General features: G+C 45.1%; 1 protein-coding gene across 4 annotated transcripts in view; it reads right to left on the reverse strand.

Annotated features, from left to right (window-relative positions):
- pdzd7a (PDZ domain containing 7a) overlaps nucleotides 1-21,955 on the reverse strand; it is a 106,261-nt gene that overhangs the window by 23,316 nt on the left and 60,990 nt on the right. For 3 of the 4 annotated variants that reach the window (XM_041209585.1, XM_041209586.1, XM_041209588.1), the window contains exons 12-15: nucleotides 15,892-15,983; nucleotides 11,001-11,072; nucleotides 9,045-9,716; nucleotides 5,021-5,121 (exon numbers count right to left, since the gene is read on the reverse strand). In XM_041209585.1, coding sequence (XP_041065519.1) covers nucleotides 5,021-5,121; nucleotides 9,045-9,716; nucleotides 11,001-11,072; nucleotides 15,892-15,983 — 937 coding nt within the window. Of the gene's footprint in view, nucleotides 1-4,967; nucleotides 5,122-9,044; nucleotides 9,717-11,000; nucleotides 11,073-15,891; nucleotides 15,984-21,955 lie in introns of all 4 variants that reach the window. The other variant, XM_041209587.1, reaches the window with a different exon arrangement.

The following is a 21,955-nucleotide window of genomic DNA, read 5'->3' on the forward strand; positions in this document are numbered from 1 at the left end:
ATCCACTCCATCCAGATCCCTCTTAATTTTGTACGCTTCAGTTAGGTTCCTTTGTTCCAGAGAAAACAACTCTAGCTTGTCCAATCTTTTCTGTCTAGGCAATATCATCATAAATCTCCTCTGTACCCTCTCCAGTACAATCAAACCTTTGCTATAATGTGGTGACCAGAACTGCTCATAATACTCCAGCTGTGTTCCAACTAGTGTTTAATCCAGTTCCAACAAAACCTCCCAGCTCTTATGTTCTGGCTAATAAAAGTAAGTAAGCTTTCCCTTTGCCTTCTTGACCAACTTATCTACCTGTCCAGTCACCTTCAGGAATCTGTGGACATGCACTCCAAGGTCTGTATGTTCTTCTACGTTTGTCAGTATGGTTCCATTTATTGCGTATCCCCCCCAAATGTATGACTTTACACTCTCCAGACTGAATTCCATTTGTCATTGTTCAGCCTACCTAACAAGTCCATTGATAGCTTTCTGCAGTCTACAGCTTCCTTCATCATTATCAACCACTTGGCCAATTTTTGTATCAACTGCAAACTCCTTAATCATACCTCCTACATTCAAATATAAATCATTGATATATCACAAAAAGCAAGGGGCCCAGTACTGAGCCCCGCAGAACCGCAATGGGAACTGCCTTTCAGTCATAAAAACCACCATTGACCATCGCCCTGTGCTTCCTGCCTCTGAGCCAATTTTGGATCCAACTTGTTACTTTGCCTTGGATCCCATGGGCTTTTACTTTTGTGACCAGTATGCCATGTGAGATCTTACCAAAATCCTTGTTAAAATCCATCGAGATTATATCAAGTGCTCATCCACCCTCCTTGTTGACCCCTCAGAAAACTCAATTCTGTTATTCAGATGCAACCTCCCCTTAAAAAAATCTGTGCTGGCTGTCATTGATTAATCCCGGTCTTTCTAAATGAAGATTTATCCTGACATTTGGATTTTTTTCTATTAATTTTCCCACCACTGAGGTTAGGCTGACTGGCCTATAATTACTTGCTCTATTAATTTCTCCCTTTTTAAACAATAGCCCAGCGTTAGCTGTCTTCCAGTCCTCTGGCACCACACCTGCAGCCAGGTAGGGTTAGAAGTGATGGTTACAGCCTCTGCTATTTCTTTTCTTGCTTTTCTTTACAGCTTAGGATACATTTCGTCTGGGCCGGGGGATTTATCCACTTTCAACAATGTTAAACCTTTAATACTGTCTCTCTCACTATGTTAATTTTATCTAATATTTCACATCCTCCCTGATTGCAACGTCAGTAACATCCCTCTCTTTGTGAAAACAGATGTAAATTATTCATTAAAAACCAAACCAATGTCTTCCAACACAGGTTATCCTTATTGTCCCTAATAGGCCCTACTATTTCTTTACTTATTCTCTTATGCTTTATGAGTTTATAAAAAAATGTTGCATTTTGCTTGATTTTACTTGAAAATATTTTTACATACTCTCTCTTTGCTCTCCTAATTCCTGTAATCCATGTATGCCCGGATAGATGCAGTAGCTATGGGATCCCCCCCCCCAGGTCCAGTGCTTGCTAACGTTTTGCCACGAGAAATGCATTTTTGATGGTATAAACCCTAATCTCCTACCCCGTGCACATTTCCGATACATAGATGATACATTCACAATCTTTGAATCTGCAGACTTCCTTTCATGCCTGAATGCGCTCCATCCCATGCTCAAATTCACTTTTGAGATGGAGCAGTCTTTTCTCGATGTGCTGGTTGAGAAATCTGCCAATAGGTTCTCCATTACTATCCACTGTAAGCCTACCTTCACCCGTCAATATATGTATTAGGATTCGTATAGCTCCAAATGCTATAAGATTGACCTCATCAGTAATCTTGTAAATAGGGCACAAGCCATTTGCTCACCTTGAAGGCTTGATGCAGAAATAGAGTGCAACAAAGCTATCTTGCGAGACAATAGCTATCCTGATCAGATCATTGCTCACTGTGTATCGCGCAAACTCACAAATGGGCCAAAGGCCATCACTTTCGGACTGAAAAAGTGCCCAGTCTACCTCATACATAAAAACAAAAAACTGCGGATGCTGGAAATCCATAACAAAAACAGAATTACCTGGAAAAACTCAGCAGGTCTGGCAGCATCGGCGGAGAAGAAAAGAGTTGACGTTTCGAGTCCTCATGACCCTTCAACAGAACTAAGTAGAAATAGGAAAGGGGTGAAATATAAGCTGGTTTAAGGTGCACCTTAAACCAGCTTATATTTCACCACTTTCCTATTTCTACTTAGTTCTGTCGAAGGGTCATGAAGACTCGAAACGTCAACTCTTTTCTTCTCCGCTGATGCTGCCAGACCTGAATTTTTCCAGGTAATTCTGTTTTTGTCCCAGTTTATCTCATGTTGGTCTGGAAAGGCAAAGTATCTCACAAATTTGAACAGCAGGTAATAAAGCCGTTTCATGCTGCTAATATGTAGCAGCAATGCAAGTGGTATTTTCCACTAACAGGATGCTGCTGTCAGTCCAAAAAGATGTTCTGCCTACCACACAACTGAGCAACATGGTGTTTGAATTTCAGTGTCAGTACAATGCCAGGTACATAGGCCATAACGTCCTAACGTTGGCTGATTGAATCAAACGACATATTCCTTTGGCTGTTCGTAATAAGCAGAGTACAAACTGTACTCAACCAAACCGCAGGCATTGCCAGTGTCTGAGTTGCCCAATTTTGGTATCCTGGTGTCACATCATCTGGTTGGGTTGTGTCACGCTAACATATCTTTGTTTTCATATATTTGGGCATAGGCAAGGGAAGCAGCTGCATATGCCCATATCAGTGATGAGCACCAAGCAGGTAGCAGCCCGTGGTAATGCCTGCTCCCAGGAAAGCTGGGTAAATCTGCATAGTGCTGCTTCCAATGAATTTCCATTTTATATTCATAGGTTAACAGGAAACAATGGTACATATTTATTAATTTGTTTGAAATATTTAGTGTAGTGCCAATATTTCTTTAACACTTATCTGTTGTCACTAATATGATGCAGTAATTAATCTGTTCTCCTAAAACCTATAGGCCTGGGAATGAGTATTCAAAAGTCTGAGCAGCAGGAGTTATGCTGCCAGGAATGTTGTTCCTCTCAAAATAATCAGATTAAATGCTTTGCAACAAGTCCTTCTGCTAGTAGAACCATTTGACACTGCAACCGATGGTTAGTCAACTGCTTTGGCAGCTTACACTGTGCCTGTGAACCTCCTTTAATCACAGATGCCAGACGTGCCATGAACCTGAGAGAGCTATCCATAAATGCTCCCTTTTCTCAGCTCTGTGGAGATCAGCATTGCAAAAACTGCTGATGGAATTGGTGGAGGTGAGCACATGTGGACTCCCCATTGGGGAGTCAGAAGCTGGCAGCCAGGGGGCTTTTTGACCGGCTTTCTCGGGTCTGTAGGAGGTCTGACAGCTGGAGGCATGTGGACAGCTGGATGGTGGATCGATGAATCAGTGAATCAGCTGCTGGGTCAAGCGTTGGACCACCAGCCAATATCCCTGACAGGAACATCACAGATGACGGAGTGGAATGAGGTGGGCTGTTGGTGAGAGGTAGAACTTTCAAAATTCAGAGCAATCAGAAATATACTTTGGACATTCTTGATAATCTTCCAATTCACATTATCTTCAAGGTGGGCCCTCTTCCATTATGGTAAATAACTGAAATTCTGCTGTAATCCTGAATATTATAAAAGAAATAGACACCTGAACAATTATGGTGCCTTTCAGTGTTTCCTTATTACTATGTTTTATATTTTCAAACTTCTATAATATTTACTGTTAAGTGGCAGCTTAGTAGTGTTCTGAGTTTTTTTTAATTAATATCAATACTAATTTAAACTCTGTGGAAAAGTAGAATCAATGGCTTTCAGGTCCTTACGCCAATGCAAATATAAGAGAGAGAGTTGAAATAAATGGTGCAGCCAAGAAAACAAAACTGACCATCAACTAAAATCCCAAAGAAACAAAACTAAAATCATTGTCTGAATGATACCTGCCACTGAAAACAGCCTTGGGAAATCAGGTCAAGAGTACAGCCAGGGGATGGGGTTCTAGACACAAAGTAATTGGCATGATCAGAAAAGACCTGCTTTCAGCCTGAGACTATAACAATTAGAAACAACTAATTATGCTGCATGTTTTTTTTTAGCATAATCAGATAACCGGAAGAACTAGCAAGATTACTGAGAAAAATGAGAATCTCATGGATCTTGCTCCAGATGCCTGATAACATTTTATCATGTTAATCTGCTTATAGCCCTCCTCATCACTGTAAAAGTTGGAATGTTCAGAAAGCAAGTTAATAATTTCACTCTCTGTCCTTCGTTATCTTAGTCTGCTCTTTCAGTGTTAGCTCACTAACATCAGGGTTAAGAGAGGGGAAATAATTTTACTCGGTTGTCTCAGTTCACATCACTACCAATTAAAAATTAGTCAATAATCATATGTGCCGGCAGTATCAAGCCAAAACTTAATTATGTTCAAACAAAACAGTCCTGTTTTGTTTAATATTACTGAGACCAGGTTGTGACTTTGTGTGATAGTGTAAAATGGGTGACAGCAAATCGGCAGTCCAATTTACATCGCTCTCAGTTTTTATTTTGATTGGGTTCTACTATAAACATTTAAAATTTGCCATTTTGTCTTGCCTTTGGTGGGGGATGGATAGCAGAGAACATACAACAATCCAAATCAGAAAAGGTTTAAAATAGAAGAATTGTAAAATGTTTTTCAAGTCAAACTGGATGTACCATCACTGCTAATATCTGAAACTGAGTTATTCATCCTTTAAAGCACCAATGAATGAATGAACAGATGCAATATGCATTTCTACTATGGGACTATACATTCTATAAGCCTTTTAGTAATCTATCTTCACTGCAATTGTAGACAAGTATCATCAATCTTTCAAAGAACAGTCCAGTAGACTTACAGGTTTAGTTCATCTCTGTGCAGGGGAGCAGAACTGTTCAGCGATTGCATTACCTTAAGTGTTTCATTGACTGACGCAGCCCCTCCTGGGAAAATCTTCTCTATTTTCACAACAGGTTGGACCTTAGATTCAATACCACCCGAAATACTGATTCCTGTAATTAAAAGTCAAAAGAGTCCAACTGTTTTAGTCTTACAATGCAACTATTGATAAAAACGTAGTCATTAAAATCAACGTTAAAAATTGTTGTATTTGTAGGAATCATAGGATGCTAAAGCACAAAAGTGCTATTTGGACCACCATTACTTTTAAGCATGAGCCATCTTGTCTAACCTAGTCGCTAATGTTCCAAGCAGAACTCCAAGAACTGAAACAGTAAACCAGGATTTTAGAGGAATCAGAAGAGAAAAATAGCAGGAGAAACATTAAAAAACAGATAATTTAAATCAGAGTGAACGTTACTGGTTAAAAGGAAGGGGAGATATTTTTTGGTACCACAAAAGATGTAACGAGTTAATGAAAGATGTTAAAAATACAAAAGGACATGCAAACAGCTATAGTGGTGTGAGGCCTACCCAGGGAAAAGTGTCATTCTCATCCTGGAATCATTCATACTAACAACCTCTAGCCTTTGTGTACCAGGTTTTTCTCCCTGGCAGTGGAGTAACATATTGTTCTTTGCTGTTTTTTCCTCTTCTCCTTTTCTCTACATTCCACTAAAATGTTTGTATGCTTACCATTCAGTTTTGAGATACCACCAGACTTGCTGCGTATTTACAGCTTTTGTTCTTGTTTCAGTCTTTCAGCACTTGCATGTCTTCTTTTAATTTCTATCTGCTAATGTTCTTTTTTTCAATAAGTTATTAATTCCCTTTAGTTGCGCCTTCTTGAATGATGGAAGAGTAAAACATTTTAGCATTTTATCCTTTGCTTTCGGAGTGTGTCTACATTTACTGCCGGTCATTAGTTGCACCGAGGTCAACTACATACAGTGTCGGACTAGAGTCACATGCAGACCAGACCAGATTGTCAGGTTCCCTTTCCTGAACCAGTTAGATTTTTTACGGTTTTTAAGGCAACCCAACTGTTTCTTGGGCCAGGATTTTCCGGCCCCGTCGTGACAGGACTCATCCCGGGAGATTCGGCGGCCCAGACAAAAGTCCATTGACTTTCGGCAGGACCGGGAGATCCTGGCGAGGCTAGAAAGTCCCACCCAGAGTCTTCTTCCTCTAGTCACATCTCACAGATTACTAAAATTATTAAATTCAGCTTCACATTTGAATTCACAATAATAAATAAAAGCAGAAAATGCTGGAAATTCTCCATAGCTCTTGCAGCATTAAGACGTAGGAGCAGAAGTGGGCCATTCAGCCCATCGAGTCTGCTCCACCATTCAATGAGATCATGGCTGATCTGATAATCCTCAACTGCACTTTCTTGCCTTTTCCCCAGAACTCTTAATTCCCTTACTGTTTAAAAATTTGTCTATCGCAGCCTTGAATATACTTAACAACTCAGCCTCTACAGCCCTCTGTGGTAAAGAATTCCACAGACTGACTATCCTCTGAGAGAAGAAATTCCTCCTCATCTCTGTTTTAAATGGGCACCTCGTTACTCTAAGATTATGACCTCTGGTCCTAGACTTTCCCACAAAGGGGAACAACCTCTCAGCACTGGCGGGGGGAGAAACAAGAGTTAACGAGTTGCATTTTGCGATTGAGGCAGGAATCCCACCGATAGACCTGAAAGTGGTGTTGGAGGGGAGGGGGTGGATGGTGGGAGGTAACCACATTTGGCATTCTGTGGGACCCGGGGTCATATTTGATTGGCTGTCATTGGGCAGCCTTCCATTGCAAGGATGGCTGCTGATTCCCAGGAACTGACTGCCAATGGGAAAGCTGGCAGCTCAGCATTCTCTGCAGCACCAGAGGGAGTGGTGGTCATTGCTGAGACTGCACCTGGAAGGAGAGGCCATGGATGGCGCCCTCACAATCAGGGGTCGTGGGGAGTTGGTGAGGGCAGTTGACACTGTTGCTGGGGGCGGGGAGGCATTCATTCCAAACGGAGGTCCCATCCGAGGCCAGAAAGGCCCTGGATAGAAGGGGACCCCAACGCCCACACCCGGTGGTAAAATGCCAGCGGGGACGGTAAGAGGCCCTTGGACAGGTGGGCAGCCTGTCACCTTTCCTGTCACAAACAAGATGGCATTGGTGGTGGGAAGATGACAGGCATCCCACTACCCACCTTCCCTTGTCATCTTACAGCTCCCCCACCTCCAACCTATCCTCAGACAGCTGGTAAAACTCACATGGTGGGGGCAGGGGAGGATGTGTGTGTGTGTGTGTGTGTGTGTGTGTGTGTGTGTGGGGAGGGAGGAATTTTGGTCGTCTTCTAGCGAGGGTCTTTTTTCTTAAAATAGCATCACTGCCAGGAAACCAGCCCAATTACCCTATTGAGCAGGGAACATTTCATGTGGGAAAACTAAGCATTCACTCAGTTCACTCATATCAAACTGATATGCAGCTCTGTACTGCAGTCAATAGAATTAAATATCAGACACTGGGCTGAATAATGAGGGATGGGGAGGGTGGGCAGACAGCATAAACCCCCCCTCATCTGCCCCGGAAACACGCTGACCTATGCTGCAGCCATAAGGTTCTGCGGGGTGGACTACTGAGGGCTGAGTGGGCTTGCGCCCTTCGTTGGAGCAGAAGTCCTGCCCTCTGCAGCTGCCAGCGAATCAGTTTGACCGGCAATTCCGTCAGTCCTGGCAGCGCCAGGAAGGTGTCAGTGGCAGCTGCTGGGACTACAGAAGAAGATCATCAAGGCCCATGGATCCCGGGAGCAGGTAGGGTCTTGGGCCGGGAGGGCTTGGGTAGGTTAGGGAAGGGGCAGTGGGGGAGGGGTTGGGTTTAAGAGACGGAGCAGGTAGGAAGGTGGGGTGGTTTCACGTAAGTTGGGAGGGGGTTGTGCCCCATGATTGGCAAAGGACCCCTCCTTCCTTCCTATCCTTTAAGCATTTGAGTTAGAACAAAAATCAGGCTTCCTGCTCACGCTCGGCCATGCACACCAAATGTTTTATGGCCTGGGCTGCAAACTGTCAAAGCCAATTGTCTTGATAACAAGCCTAATTGACCCTTATTAGTCAGTGAAATATGGCCGGCTGCTAGTTCCGGCACCTGCCTACCCCCTTATTAGGGGGGAGAGCTCAGGAGTGGGCAGGAAGGTGGTGAAGGGTGCCTGCCCTATTTTATGTGACCCCCCACAAGTCTGTCAGGGACACAGAAAATTCAGCCCACTGCGTATAATGGGTGACAGATTTGATGCTACCCGTTTGGTGCCACCACTCAAGATGAATTTCTACTCCTATAACTCCAAAGTTTTGTAGTTTTGATAGATTTGAATATGTACAATTGATCACACTAAACTGCCATAGAGCAATTGTGTTTATTCTTGCCTTTCGATTGCAATTATCTAAGAACAATTTTCATCGTCAGATAGTCAGACACTTGTCAGACACAGGAACACGGTCAGATTAACTTCCAGTTAAAAGGGATAACAGTTTCCAGAGGGCAGAAGTAAACAGCTGTTCAAGTTGTACTGTTTACTTCTGTTGGACGAGCAGCCTTAAAGTAACTGAAATAAAAGCTCAGTTGTCCGAACAGTGGGCATATACACAGCCTGGCATGGAACTAAGCTACAGAAATAGGTCCTGGATTTGATTCTGGGTCCGAGTTGGTTTCCCCTGGGACAATAGTTGGTGCATTACAGTTGGCCCTAGCACCATCCTTCCCCCTCACCCTGTTCCCTCCAGGATCAGAAGGAACAAAACAAAATAACCCAGGGTTGCACTTTTTGTGTGACAGGATTAAGTTCTACCCCGATGCATACCATGGTCAAATATTTGTCTCGGTTCATACGTAAAGAATGGGCAGTTTGGCACACCAGTGCCTGTGACATGAATCTTATGAAGAGCAATGCATACAGGAAATAAGAAAGAAAAAATACAGAACATGGAAGAAAACAAACAAAGGAATCATTTTATCAGTTTCTGGACAACTTAAGATGAAATCTTACCCAATGATTGTTTCATCTTGGAAATGTTGACTGTCACCAGCTCATACTCTTGTATTTTGTTTTCTAAGCTTTTCACTGATCTTGTTATTCCTTCACTGGTGCTCTTCCTTTCTGCATGCCCATTTTCCAAGAATTCATCAATCTCAGCATATATTGGTTCTTCCTCAAGGCCATTTTGGCCATGTATAGTTGTGTTTACCTTTTCTCTGCTATGAGACGACGCAGGCAAAGTTTCTCCAAACACCTGGTCTAATAAAGGTCTTGTTTTTTTAGATTTGTTTACCACTGAATACAATGGCGAATCTTTAATTTTCTCTGTTTTCTCTTCTTTAGTTTTCTGATGGCTTGATTTGGTTATTCCAGTTTTGCCATTGCCAGGCTTCTCAGATGGGACTGTATTCACATCCTGCTTTGCAGCAGATAGCAGTTCTGGAGTTCTAAAGGACTCTGTCAACAACCAGTTTGACCTCACTGGACTGCCTGAGGCAGATTTAAATGAAGTACTGTCTGTGTTGTACGAATCCACTGGCACATCTTCTAAAGCTGTGAATGATTTAGTGTTACTTTCTTTCTGTGGGGAGCCTGATATCCTCAGCCTTTCAATTTCTTCCATCATCATTCTTTCCTTTTCATAATCCTGAGACGGTTTCAAATGAAAGCCACCTCTATAATCTATAAAGGGGGGGAAAAAAAGGCAACATTTTAGACACATCCTCTCTAAAACTACAAGTGTCATCCGTTAAATCCAAGGAGGACCAGGAAAAGTGCTCTGTAAAATTTAAATAAGTGGGAGAAATTGGCCATCGTTGCATCCATTTTCCAGGCAGAAAATCGGGGTTAGGTGGGGTGGAGCTTAGTGGAATGAGCAATCATTTTTCCAGGCCCATAAGCTCACAGTGTGTGGGATTTTTCCTAGAGGCAGCCAATTAGTTACTCAAAGGTAGTTTCACCTTCCAATTAAGGATGGTGGGTAGGCTTCCGAAGCTGGAGGGGAAATCAGAAGCCTTCCAGCTTCAAAGGAGCTGCAGGCTGCAATGTAAGGTAAGTCAGGGAGAGGGCACTTCAAAATAGACGCATCCTCTCTCCAACTTTTTAAAATTTAAACTAAAAAATACTTTTTGCAGCCAGGTCACCACTGCTGGGAGGGAGCAATAGGGGGAAGCCGCTTTACAGGGTGGCCTGTAGTTGCAGTTGCAGCTAGACAGGGATTGAGGGCCTCTAAGCCTGCCTGGATCACTGGCCACCATCAGTGCACCCCCCCCCCACCCCGCCACACCCCCCCCGCCTTCTGGACTGCTGCCAAGAGGACGTCTGTAATCTGTTAAACTAGCCTCCGCCACCTGTGGAAACTGGGAGGCCAACTGGAAAATCCCAGTTGACCGCCTTTAAATGGCCTTAAGTGGCCTTTAATTACATAGGTTGGCTACCCACAAAAATGGCCTTAGGATGAGATGGAGTCGGGGAACCGGTACATCTCCAACCCCAGCTCCAACTGGAGCCAAAAGTCAAGCCCTGCATTGGTCTCAAACTACTTTCAGGTGTTTGGGGCAGCTGCCTAAAGCACACGTGCATACACTAATAAGGGTCCTAAAGCATGTTTCAGATACCATCTGAGAAATTGGGCTGTCCTTACAGAGCAGATGTTGAGCATGCTTTGCTAAGATTTTCCGCATGTGGACGCTAGCTAGCAATCAGCTGCCACCCAAAAACGCAGGTAATTTAAAAAAAAAAGTTTCATGTGGAGCCATGAAGAGCAGGGCCTCTACTGGGCATCTGTGTGACCCTCAGAACAATATTACAGCACTAGAGCTGTCAAGAACTATCAATACTTGTGGCATGTAGCTCCCTACACTGTAAGCCATTTTAAAATCTTATAGCTAACATTAATGATGCAATGGTGTGATAATGGTGCGATCATACAAGAACAAACTCCAGCTGTATGTTTCATAGACTAACCTGGAATTGGTGTGATCAAATGTCTTTTTGGAGCCAGTCCATTGTCAGCAGGCCTAAGTACTGGAGATCTCCCTGGTGGAAGATTTTTATTGACAATGAATTAATTAATAGGATAAAATATGCAGCTTAAATACGGTAGTTGCAATTTCGTTTTGTGCAGGGAAGTAATTTTGTGTACTATAGGAGCGCATTGTGCTAGAAAAATAAAGCTGGAACCACCACAGTAATTGTCACATAAAGGCTGCTTCTATCTTCCCTTTACTACTCTGTTACTAATACAATTTTCTTTTGCTGTACTCGGTACATCCACCACACAGTTAAATGTTTTCAAAACTTGAACTTTGTAGGAAATACCCAACTGAGTTTTAACTTTAAAAATTCATGCAGAGATAGAGTGGCTTTAATATGGTAAACTAAAAAGTTAATTATATTAAATAATGTAAATAGAATGCAGAAGAAATATAGTGTTTGCAAATAAAACAGGGGAAAATTATAAAAATCCTTATGTTTGGATAATAAAAGTTTCTGGTTATGAATGATCTTCAAAAATGGGAATATTTATATTTTCTAAAATAGTCATTTGTTGGGCTTTCATCCAACTTTACCAAGAATTACATGTAGATAATAACACAAAAGCTCGCAAATCAACTCAGTCTGTGTTGTTGTTTATCCACCACACAAGTAGTAATCCTAATCTCTATCAAAGCAAACATTCCACTTCTACCTTTGGAAACAGACCCCTGCTGAGTTAATCCATTGGTGAGTTTTGGAACTCAGCCAATCTAGAGAAACAGATGTCTGGTCATCGGTTTCTATTGATACAGTTCACAGATGGCCTCATTATGAATATTCGGCTGAGCTCCAGGACGTGTGAAGTGAAGTAAAGCTTCTGTTATTGATATTATAATGGTTCTGTCTGATTCACACTTTTATAGGGTTGTAAGAGCAGCAGTTTTTTTGAAAAGCAGATTTCTGAATGGGTGTTTTTTTAAGTGCATTTCAAGACTTGCCACTGTTATTATTTGGCTCATTGGTTCTATAGTGCATACAGTTGTGAGTGAGCATGGAAGATGCAGGGGAACTATGGAAGGGACATGGAGGTGGCATGAGGAGTGGTTGGGGGTTAGGAGGTGCGACAGTTGAGGGCTTGTAGGCCTAGCAGCCTTTAATACAGCTGGGAAGAAGTCTCAGAGAACCAAAGCAGGGCTTCTAACCAGCCCATTTTGGCACTTACCCACTTCTGTGGTTGCCTCCAAGCTGCCTCCAGGGTAGGAAGGCCTGACTCCATCACACCCCTGCCTCCCTGGGACAAAATATGCTGGGCAAGGGCCTCTCTCCCCCTGCAAATTTTATCCCTCCCAAAAATTTTCCCCCCTGCCACAAATATTCCCCCTCTGCAATTTATTTTACCCTCAGGTCTGCTAAGAAAGGAAATGTCCTGACTCGCACTTCCTGCCTTGAAGGCGAAAATCTAGCTCTATGTTTGCTTATTCTAGCTTCCTCAAGCACCGTGTTCTCCTTTAGCTTAACTAACTTCGCTCATAGTTACGTTGGACTTTTATCTGACCTACGTTGAACATCAATGAGAAACATTTTAAAAAGTCGTGCAATCTAAAAGGGAAATTTAGATTTGGTTGTTTTTGTTTCAGTTACCTTTAATTTTTCACATTTTTATTATACTGTCTAATCCATTTGGCAATAAATTACACTATGATGCTTTTCAGTGACCATTTTATTAATGTTTCAATCACACCAGATTGCAATTTGTGGAAAAATGTCATCCTGGTGACATATTAATTTACTTTTGCCCATTTAATCTACATATAAATTTAAGGTATTTTCTCTGAAATAGATATAAAATCTCATGCTGTTTCTGCAGTTAAGATAATACATTAATACATAATTTTCAAAATTAACACAGAAGCATAGCTAACCCCATCAATAATGAAACAACAGGAGTTTTTTGTAGAAACATGGATCTGGGTTTAGTTGTAACTATTTAATACCTTTTTATATTCATGTTAATAGAAACTAAATGGTCTAGAAATGAGCTCAAGCCTGCTTTCAGCATGAGGCTCTGAGAATCAGTCTTCGGGTTTTATCAACATACTTGGTGTGAGCTATCACCACTGGTCATGCATCCAAAGCATCAACCAAGCAAAGCTATCAGTGCCAGCAACAGCCCTCGGGTAAGTTTTGGTAGAGAGTTATGAAGTAGGTTACACAGTGAGTGGGGTAGTATCACTTCTACACGAGGCCCAAAGTTGGCTCGCTGCCAACAAATTTTGTAAAAGGGTCCCTTATTGTGCGTTAACCCCCTAATTAACACATTCAAATGGCCTGATACCTGGTTTAGGCCTCAACGAGGGAGCCATGCACATGGCAGTGGGACTAATGCCCGAGCAGAAATGGGCATAGATCTTCCCAATGTTAAATCGGTAGCTTTGCCCCCATTTAACAACCAAAAAAACTGGCGACGCATATCAATTTCTACCCCAACATATTTTCACCATCATTTGTCATCCTTTCTAAACCTGCTTTTACATGGTTTTATCCTTTGGACATAACAATAAAAGATATCCGTAAACATTTTTAAAGGATTAAGGAAAATCCTTTTAGTTCTCATTAAAACTTTTCCCAGGGCTGATACTGATAAAGCATTTCAGATATTAAAAGTGAAGGCTATTATCTGAAAAAAAGTTTCAACAAATTTTAAAGAATGCAACAGAACTGCCTACACAAACTTCAACTCATCCAAAACACCAATGTTTAATTTTATCATGTAGTACCAACCTCGACTGGCTCCCTCGCTATTCCTCACGCGCGCACCCCCCCCCCCCCCCCCCCCCCCCCCCCCAAACACAAAGAATTGATTTCAAAATCTTAGTATTCCCTCGCTCCACTTCTCTACAATTTTCTACAGTCCACTTTTCACCTTCCATTCCCCAACTTCTGACTCAAATCTGCTATCCTTCCACTCCATTTTCAGTGGTACAGCTTTCAACCATCAATGCTCTGCGTTCTGGAAATCTTTTCCCAAACCTCTTCCCTGTTGCTAACGCTCTCGCACATCCAAAAGCAACCTCAAAACTTATTTATTCACTTTTTCCATTGCTTCCAGTAACTTCTTCTAATACCTGCGCAGTGTCCATTTCCCCTACTTGTGACGCACCCTGGAATATTTTGCTCTGGTAAAGATAGTATGTAAATCCAAATCATTGCTTAAATCTTTTTAAAGGGGACAGTCACTATGCTTTCAATCTAAAATGCTGTTCATTAAATCTATTCTGAAAGTGTGGCTTCTCCGGACACTCATGAAGAAATATTACACTTAGGATTTGCTGAAGAAGCACTCAGCCACATTTAGAATATTGTGAGCAATTTTGGGCCTCGTATCTCAGGAAGGATGTTCTGGCCCTCGAGAGGGTCCAGAGGAGGTTCATGAATATGATCCCAGGAATGAAAGGCTTAACATATGAGGAATGTTTGAGGTCTATGGATCTACTTGATGGAGTTTAGAAGGATGAGGGGGTATCTGATTGAAACTTACAGAATACTGAAAGGCCTGGATAGAGTGGACGTGGGGAAGATGTTTCCATTAGTAGGAGAGAATAGGACCAGAGGGCACAGCCTCAGAGTAAAGGGAAGACCTTTTAGAAGAGAGATAAGGAGAAACTTCTTTAGCTAGAGAGTAGTGAATCTATGGAATTCATTGCCACAGAAGGCTATAGAGACCAGGTTATTGAGTGTATTTAAGACCGAGATAGATAGGTTCTTGATTGGTAAGAGGATCAAAGGTTACGGGGAGAAGGCAGGAGAATGTGGTTGAGAAACTTATCAGCCATGATTGAATGGCGAAGCAGACTCGATGGGCTGAATGGCCTAATTTCTCCTCCTATGTCTTATGGTCTCAGCCAATTACACCAATTGACTCCTTCAAAACACTAGAAGACAGCATCATTTTCAGGCCTGATAGCTGATTTTGAGCTGTCAGTGATTTTAAATTCAGGTAGCACTGTTTGACGCTCATCTGATGTTGAAACTTGAGGGCCAGTTTTAAACCCCAGATCAACAGAATTGGGGTGGGCCAGAGGTAATTTGGGGGGGGGGGGGGGTGCGGAGACACAGGAGGAAGAAAGAGGGCTCACGTTGTGCTCTAGCCTCTCACCATTCTTACTCACCTAACTTCAGGCATGGGAGGGCAGCCGCTCCTGAGAAGGAGTGTAATTTAAATGAATGTTGCTTCCCAATTACAATACTTAACATTTTAACCGCAGGCCCCCACAGTCTCTGGCTCACAGTTGGTATTAAAGCTCCCGGCCCAGATGAATACTCCTCGTTCCACAAGGAGACCTTGTCCTCACGTGCCTCAGGGCTCCCCCAGGTCCTTGACTGCCAACCACCAGGACCAGCACTTCCTAGCTGGGGAATGTTCCTGTGGGCACAGTCACCACCCGCCCCCTCAACTCCACCATTTTTGACTCTTGCCCATCCATGGGAAAATAATTCCCACTGGTTTCAGGTGAGAGTCAGAGTCAGAGCTTGTAAATAAGGTCAACGCATTAAAATCTCTTGGCCTTGCAGTTCAGGTGGACAGTACACTGCTAACTTTGGTCCCTCTGCAATTACCGTCCCAAGTTTAAAATCAACCCTTTGAATTCATTGACTGCTTCAATTCATCATCTATAACTAAAAAGTGTGGAAGATATTCATGGTGCAAAAAATCTACATTTTTCCTGTGTTCAGTTTATTCAAAGCTAAGGCCTTGTCACCTTTGGATCTGAATAAAAACCTGACAGCACACCAGAATTCAAAATATTTCAGCCACTCTATTGACTCTAATAACAAATTTCTCACATCATTTTCCATCGCTTTTATACAACTCTCCTACCTGCTCTGTTTTTCAGAATATCATATGCTTCCAGTTCATAAGGCATCACCATACTGTCAAACCTGCCCAGATCTGTTGGTCCAATAATGGCCCTTTAGGAACAAGACAGATTAGATAAACACAATAATATACCAAACAAAGATATCTATCAAGTAAATACTCAGGCCCAGATTTTTGCTTCTACATGGCGAAAATCCCAGATATGGCCGGAAATTATAAGTTCCACCCCAAACATGATATTTCTTATTTTTGAGAGGCAGGGCTGCAGTCAGCCCGGGGTTTGTGGATGTGCAGTTTACAGAGGCAGCTGGCTATTTAAATCACCAGCCGCCTCCACTGAAGTGGGATTTTGGTAGGCCAGGAATGTGAAATTCGAATTGTGCAGATTAGACCAGATAAGAGGAGGTCTGAACTTGGTAGATTCATTTGGACAGACAGGGTAACTCTTTGGAGAGGTAAGGTACCCCTTTGAATATGGCCCTGTGACACCTTTGGTAGAGGTAAGGCACCCTTTGGGATTGTTAAAAGTAAACATGATTGTGCGTAAAAAGTGCACAAATTCATTGGAACTGTCGAAGCTAGCAAGGAACTGTGAAAGGATATTAGGTGATTTGGCATGGAGGGAAGGCAAAGGGTGCTGGGCAGAGGGCATGGGTTGGCATAAGTTGGCATAGGGGCTATAATGGACTATGGATGTAGGGGTATAGGAGGTACGAGGGGCTATGGGGGTTGAGTAGATGGGCATGGGTTGGCATAGGGGTATGAGGAGCCGGGGATGGGTGGGGGCATGAGGTGGCATAGATTGGCATGGGGAGTGTGTGGTAGGCTGAGGGCTGTTTATTGTTTAAATCTTTTTTAAAATAACTTAAACAAAGTGCTGGAGCGCAAAGGCAGGCATTCAGCCCATCATGCCTCCACACTCAGCAGCCTCTGCATTTGTTCCAGGCGCAGCAGGCCTGACTTCTAATCCAGCCCACTCCCTGGAATGAAAATTCCAATTGCGCTGCCCCAGGAGTGAAAATCTCGGCCTCAAACTCTTATTGAAGTGCAGGCGCTACTTTAATAACATAGGCAGCATAAGGAGCTATGAATAATAAGGAATTATTATTATTAGATCAGATTTACAACAGGGCTCAGGAGGTAGTTTCAAACATATCCCTGAGCTCAACTGAATTTTAGGATGAGTCAGCCACTTATAATTGCTCCATGTTATCAATTCCCTAATGGATTTTTCAATTCAAACACAGACAGAAACATGCCTGCTCGCTGATGCGTAAAATGACGCGCGGTGACATTGGGGGGAACTCCCGACATCATCCCACCTGATTTAAATGTTCAGGAAGGTGGGAGTGCAGTGAAATCAGCTGCGGCCTTGCCCACCTGTCAATGGCCAATTGAGGCCATTGACAGTCAATTCTGTAATTAAGGTTGGCGGTGGGCAGGCCAGGAGCCTCGGCGGGAACTAGAAAAAAACATGAAACCTCATCCAAGGGCGGGATGAGGTTTCATGTAGCTTTTAAAAAATTTTAATAAAGTTTTTGGGAAAATTATGGACATGTCCCAACTCATGTGACGTTGTCACATGAGGGGACATGTTAGGGAAATTTTACTTGTCTAATTTTAGGTTTTGTACATTTAGGGTCAATCTCCCTGAGGCTGCACTTAGCCCCAGGGAGATGAATGCACTCTTTCGTGTGCATGCGTGAAAGATCGCACTCTCGATTTTGGGATTTCTCCCCCTCCTGCCCAGGGAGCGCTCAGCGCTTCTGTGCAGATGTCATGCTGGGCAGGCCTTAAATGGCGCCGATCGGAAGCACACCTGTGCACACCCGCCCATCAACTTCCCCCCCTTGACAGGGGGGGAAAATTCAGCCCATGGAGATAGACAAACATTGAACAAAAAAATTTCTTCCTTTGACACCTTCAGAGTTCCTCATAGATTCCAGGTTCATAATGCCCACTTGGGATGACTGAAGACAGGTTTACGGGCTTGCAGGGTTCTCTATTTTTTTTTCAATGCCAGTGGGTTGGTTTTTACCCTCACCTTCTGATGGGTTTGAAGACCGGGAGGACATATAAAATCCAGCTGGTGGCCTTCCCGCTACCTGCCCACCCACCCCCAACCTATCCGAACTTTAAACGGGAATGGCAGAGGCGCATGAACCCCACCCGGCCTTGGGCCTATTGAGGCCTTAGTGGTTAAATAATGGGGGGAGGACCATGCCACATGCGGGGAGCTTAGCAACTTAAGCTGTGCAGGCTGCTGTCAGGCAAAGGGGGGGGGGGGGGTGACCTCCTTTGTGGGCCCCTGGGCCCACCAGGGGCACCCCTCCCCTTTAAACCTGTCCCTACCCTCCTGAATCTAACTCACCAGCCCCCTCACTGGAGCCCCTGACCCTGAGCCCCTTGGCATGGGTAGGATTGCCTTTTGTCCCAGCAGTGGCCATCACTCCCAGGTGGCGCTGCTGGGACTACAGAGCTGCCGGCCATCCACCTGGTCGGCAGCTCTCTAAGGTGGGACTTGCCCCCAAGGAAGGGCCGAAAGACTTGTCTTGAAAAAATTAACACCGCCCCCAGTGGTACAGCCTTTGGGATTGTACAGCCACCCCCGCCACCTGACCCCACCTCTCACTTTTAGCTGGGAAGATGGGGGCCCCATAAAATTCAGCCTAATGACACTAAATACTCACCCAAGTGCTGGTGGCATTAAATTGGTGCAATTTCTCAAAACGTATGCATACGTTTTCTAGCTCAGAAAATACTTCCTCATGAAATAAAGTAACCTGCCTATCACAACAGGAATTGATTTGAGACATGGCCGACAAGTTTGAGTGGCACATGTCCCTAAGGTGCAAAGCATCAATAGTGCTCTATAAAGTGAGTATCTTAAATGTACAACACAAGGTTAGTGGGGTAAAAGCTCATTTGCATTGAAGAAAAAAATTAAATTACTTGGCTTAAATGATAACAGCCTGCTCAATTTTATCCTCTTTTACGAAAGACACTTGTTTAGTTTAATATTTTATATGGTACTAGGGTATTTTTTTTGAAATGTAATATCAAGGTTAAAACACCTTCTGTAATAAGAAGACACTTTCAATGCAAAATTAGATTAATACAAAGAAGCTTTCAGGCATTTTGTAAAGCCTGTCTCATGGGAATTATACGCTACTGTAATTACCACAGTGTTTTCACAATTTTTCTTTTTGCAGATGAAGGACACATGTTTAATTAACTCTGCATAACTATTTTGTCAAAAAATTCAAGACTAATAATTTTCATGTTTATGCAAATACAACTTACTTAAAGTAAACCATTTGGTGGGGCATTCTGACACGTGAACTTTAAGAATATTTGACACAGCAGCAAATTAGTCGAAGACCTTACCCATTAGTGTCAGCCTTGGGTCAGTGGTAGCACTCTCGCCTCTGAGTCATAAGGTTAGGGGTTCTACGTCCACTTCAGAGACTTGTGCACATGAGCAGAATTTTACCCTTGGTGTGTGGGATTGGCGGGGGCAGTGGGGAAGCTACTAGGTCCACTGGCGACCTGGCAGCTGATTCAAATGCTGCCTTGGCAGCCCCCTGGAAGGCTGCCACTGAAGGATGGGCAAGTGTTGAGAATGGAAACCGTAGTGGGTGGACACTGGCAGGCTGGCAGGGCAGTTGCCCCCACATTTTTTCGGATGAGTGCCTCACAGTCCTCCTGGAGGAGGTGGCAGTGAGGAGAGAAACCCTTGTCCCCAGGGATGGGAGGAGGAGGAGGAGGAGGAGGAGGAGGAGGAGGAGGAGGCCCCCCCACTGCCCCCCGATCCCCCCACCCCCGACCCCCACCGACCCCCCCCACTCCCCCCCCACCCCCCCCCACCCCCCCAACCCCACCCCCCCAACCCCACCCACCCCCAACCCCACCCCCCCCACCCACCCCCAAATCCACCCCCCACCCACCCCACCCCCCACCCCACTCCCCCCCCACGCCCCCAACCCCACTCCCCCACCACACCCCCAACCCCACTCCCCCACCACACCCCCAACCCACCCCCCACCCACCCCCAACCCACCCCACTCCCCCCACGCCCCCAACCCACCCACCCCACGCCCCCAACCCACCCCACTCCCCCCCACGCCCCCAACCCACCCCACCCCCCCACGCCCCAACCCACCCCACGCCCCCAACCCACCCCCCCCCACCCCACCCCCCCACCCCCCCCCACCCCCCCCCCCCCCCCCCCCCCCCCCCCCCCCCCCCCCCCCCCCCAAAAACTCCCACCCACCCCCGACCCCACCCACCCCCAACCCCCAAGGTCACTGAAAAGGCCTGGGAGGAGGTGGCATCCAGGGTCAGCAGCCACGATGGGGTGAGACGCACGTGGGTCCAGTGCCGGAAGCACTTCAGCGATCTCCTGCAATCGGGAAGGGTGAGTACTGTGTTGGCGTGGGTCACTTTGCAGGACAATTAAGAGCTTCCCACCTGGCCCACCCCGGTGGACCTCAGAGGTGTTAGAGTGTGAGTGTGAGTGCCAAATGTCAGTGAGGCAGAAGCTGGCCAAGGGGGGTGAGCCCTGGCTGCTTGGACTGAGTGCCTCGCAGCTCCAGGGTCACGAATCGGCTGAGCCCTGTGAGGTGGGATTGGCCAGGTTGCAATGGCACTGCAGGTAGAGTGGACTAATCAATGTTCCTCTATCCTTTCCGGAGAAAACACCCCATAACAATGGTGAGAGGTTGTGGACTGGCAGGGATCGCCACACCTCCTCTTCTTCACACGATACGATCAGAAGGCCCTGGAGCTGGAGAGGCGCCACGTACCTCGGTCAAGCGGCCGTAGTAAGGCTGGGGTGTCAGAGGAAGGTAAGAGTACAGTACACCGAGGTGAGAATGTCGGTTTTAGCTACCATTCCTGTGTTGTCTCTTTATTGATGTGAACGTGGAACCTGCAATCCCCATTGATAATCGAAAGACGAGGGCACCATTATGCATATCTCTGTCTCATCAGGGTGCCAGACATGCATAGTGACAATTTTACGACTTAAACTAATGACATGTTCTTCTTCTCCATTCGAAGGTCACCAGCAGCCGTTTGTTCTGAGGAGCCTGAAGGCCCACCCTGGCCCTTAAGGACCACCATGCTCACCACGTACCTGTATCACATCCCCTCTGTCAAACAGGCACCAGTGCAGATATCAGCACTTCGTTGGGCATAACATTGCCGTGTAGTCTATTAGTGCATGTTGCTGAGGGCACCACATTCGATTGAGGTGCAGGTGGAGGCAGAGAGTGCCCAGGGCGTCAGCAGTCGCAGGACTGCTGGTGACCAGGACAATGCTCAGTCGGTGGTTGTTGATGGGCTTCTGGAGTCGAAAATGAGGCAGCAGATGCTGGATGCCCAGCAGGGTGTGTGGGAGGATCTGGCGGAGATACATGAGCGAATGCGTGCCATGGTGTCTGTTGTGGAAGACTCCCTGCAGAGCATAAGCACTCCGTTGATCCTCATGGCTGAGTGCAATGCTTCCTCCATGGAGTGAGTGGCGATTCTCATGCGAGGCTCCATCAGGGGTTCTTGGGGATGCGTTCAGACCTGCAAGCCCTAACACCTGCAATGACCTCAGCTGGTTAGTGTCAGTGTGGGAGATGGATTGAGCACCCAGTATCCCAGCTAGATGCCCGTCCATTGATGGTGAGCAGGGAGGTCCAAAGCGATCTGACATTGGCGCATGAGCTGCCTGTCGTCTTTGCAGGCTCCTCTCAGGGCACTCTGGATGATGGCAGCAATTCTTCTGCCCCTCTGCCAGCGACCGTGGTATTTGATGAGGCTGCAGCGACTAGGGAGATGCCAGAGGTGGAACTGGCCACTCCCTCCCTGGCGGGGCCAGCACAGGTTCCACTGGCCAGAGGACGGCCACCAAGGTCATCAAGGCCAACAAGACAGCAGAGTGAGCAGGCTGTCTCCAACGCTGGTGCCAGCGAGGGGGGAGCACTTCGACATAGCAACCACAAGCGAAATCTTAAAGCACCTTAAACACAACACGGCCTTATCACGGGTGATATTTGGTTCCTCTATTTTTCTT

This window comes from Carcharodon carcharias, chromosome 17, assembly GCF_017639515.1.
Source record: "Carcharodon carcharias isolate sCarCar2 chromosome 17, sCarCar2.pri, whole genome shotgun sequence".
NCBI lineage: Eukaryota > Metazoa > Chordata > Chondrichthyes > Lamniformes > Lamnidae > Carcharodon > Carcharodon carcharias.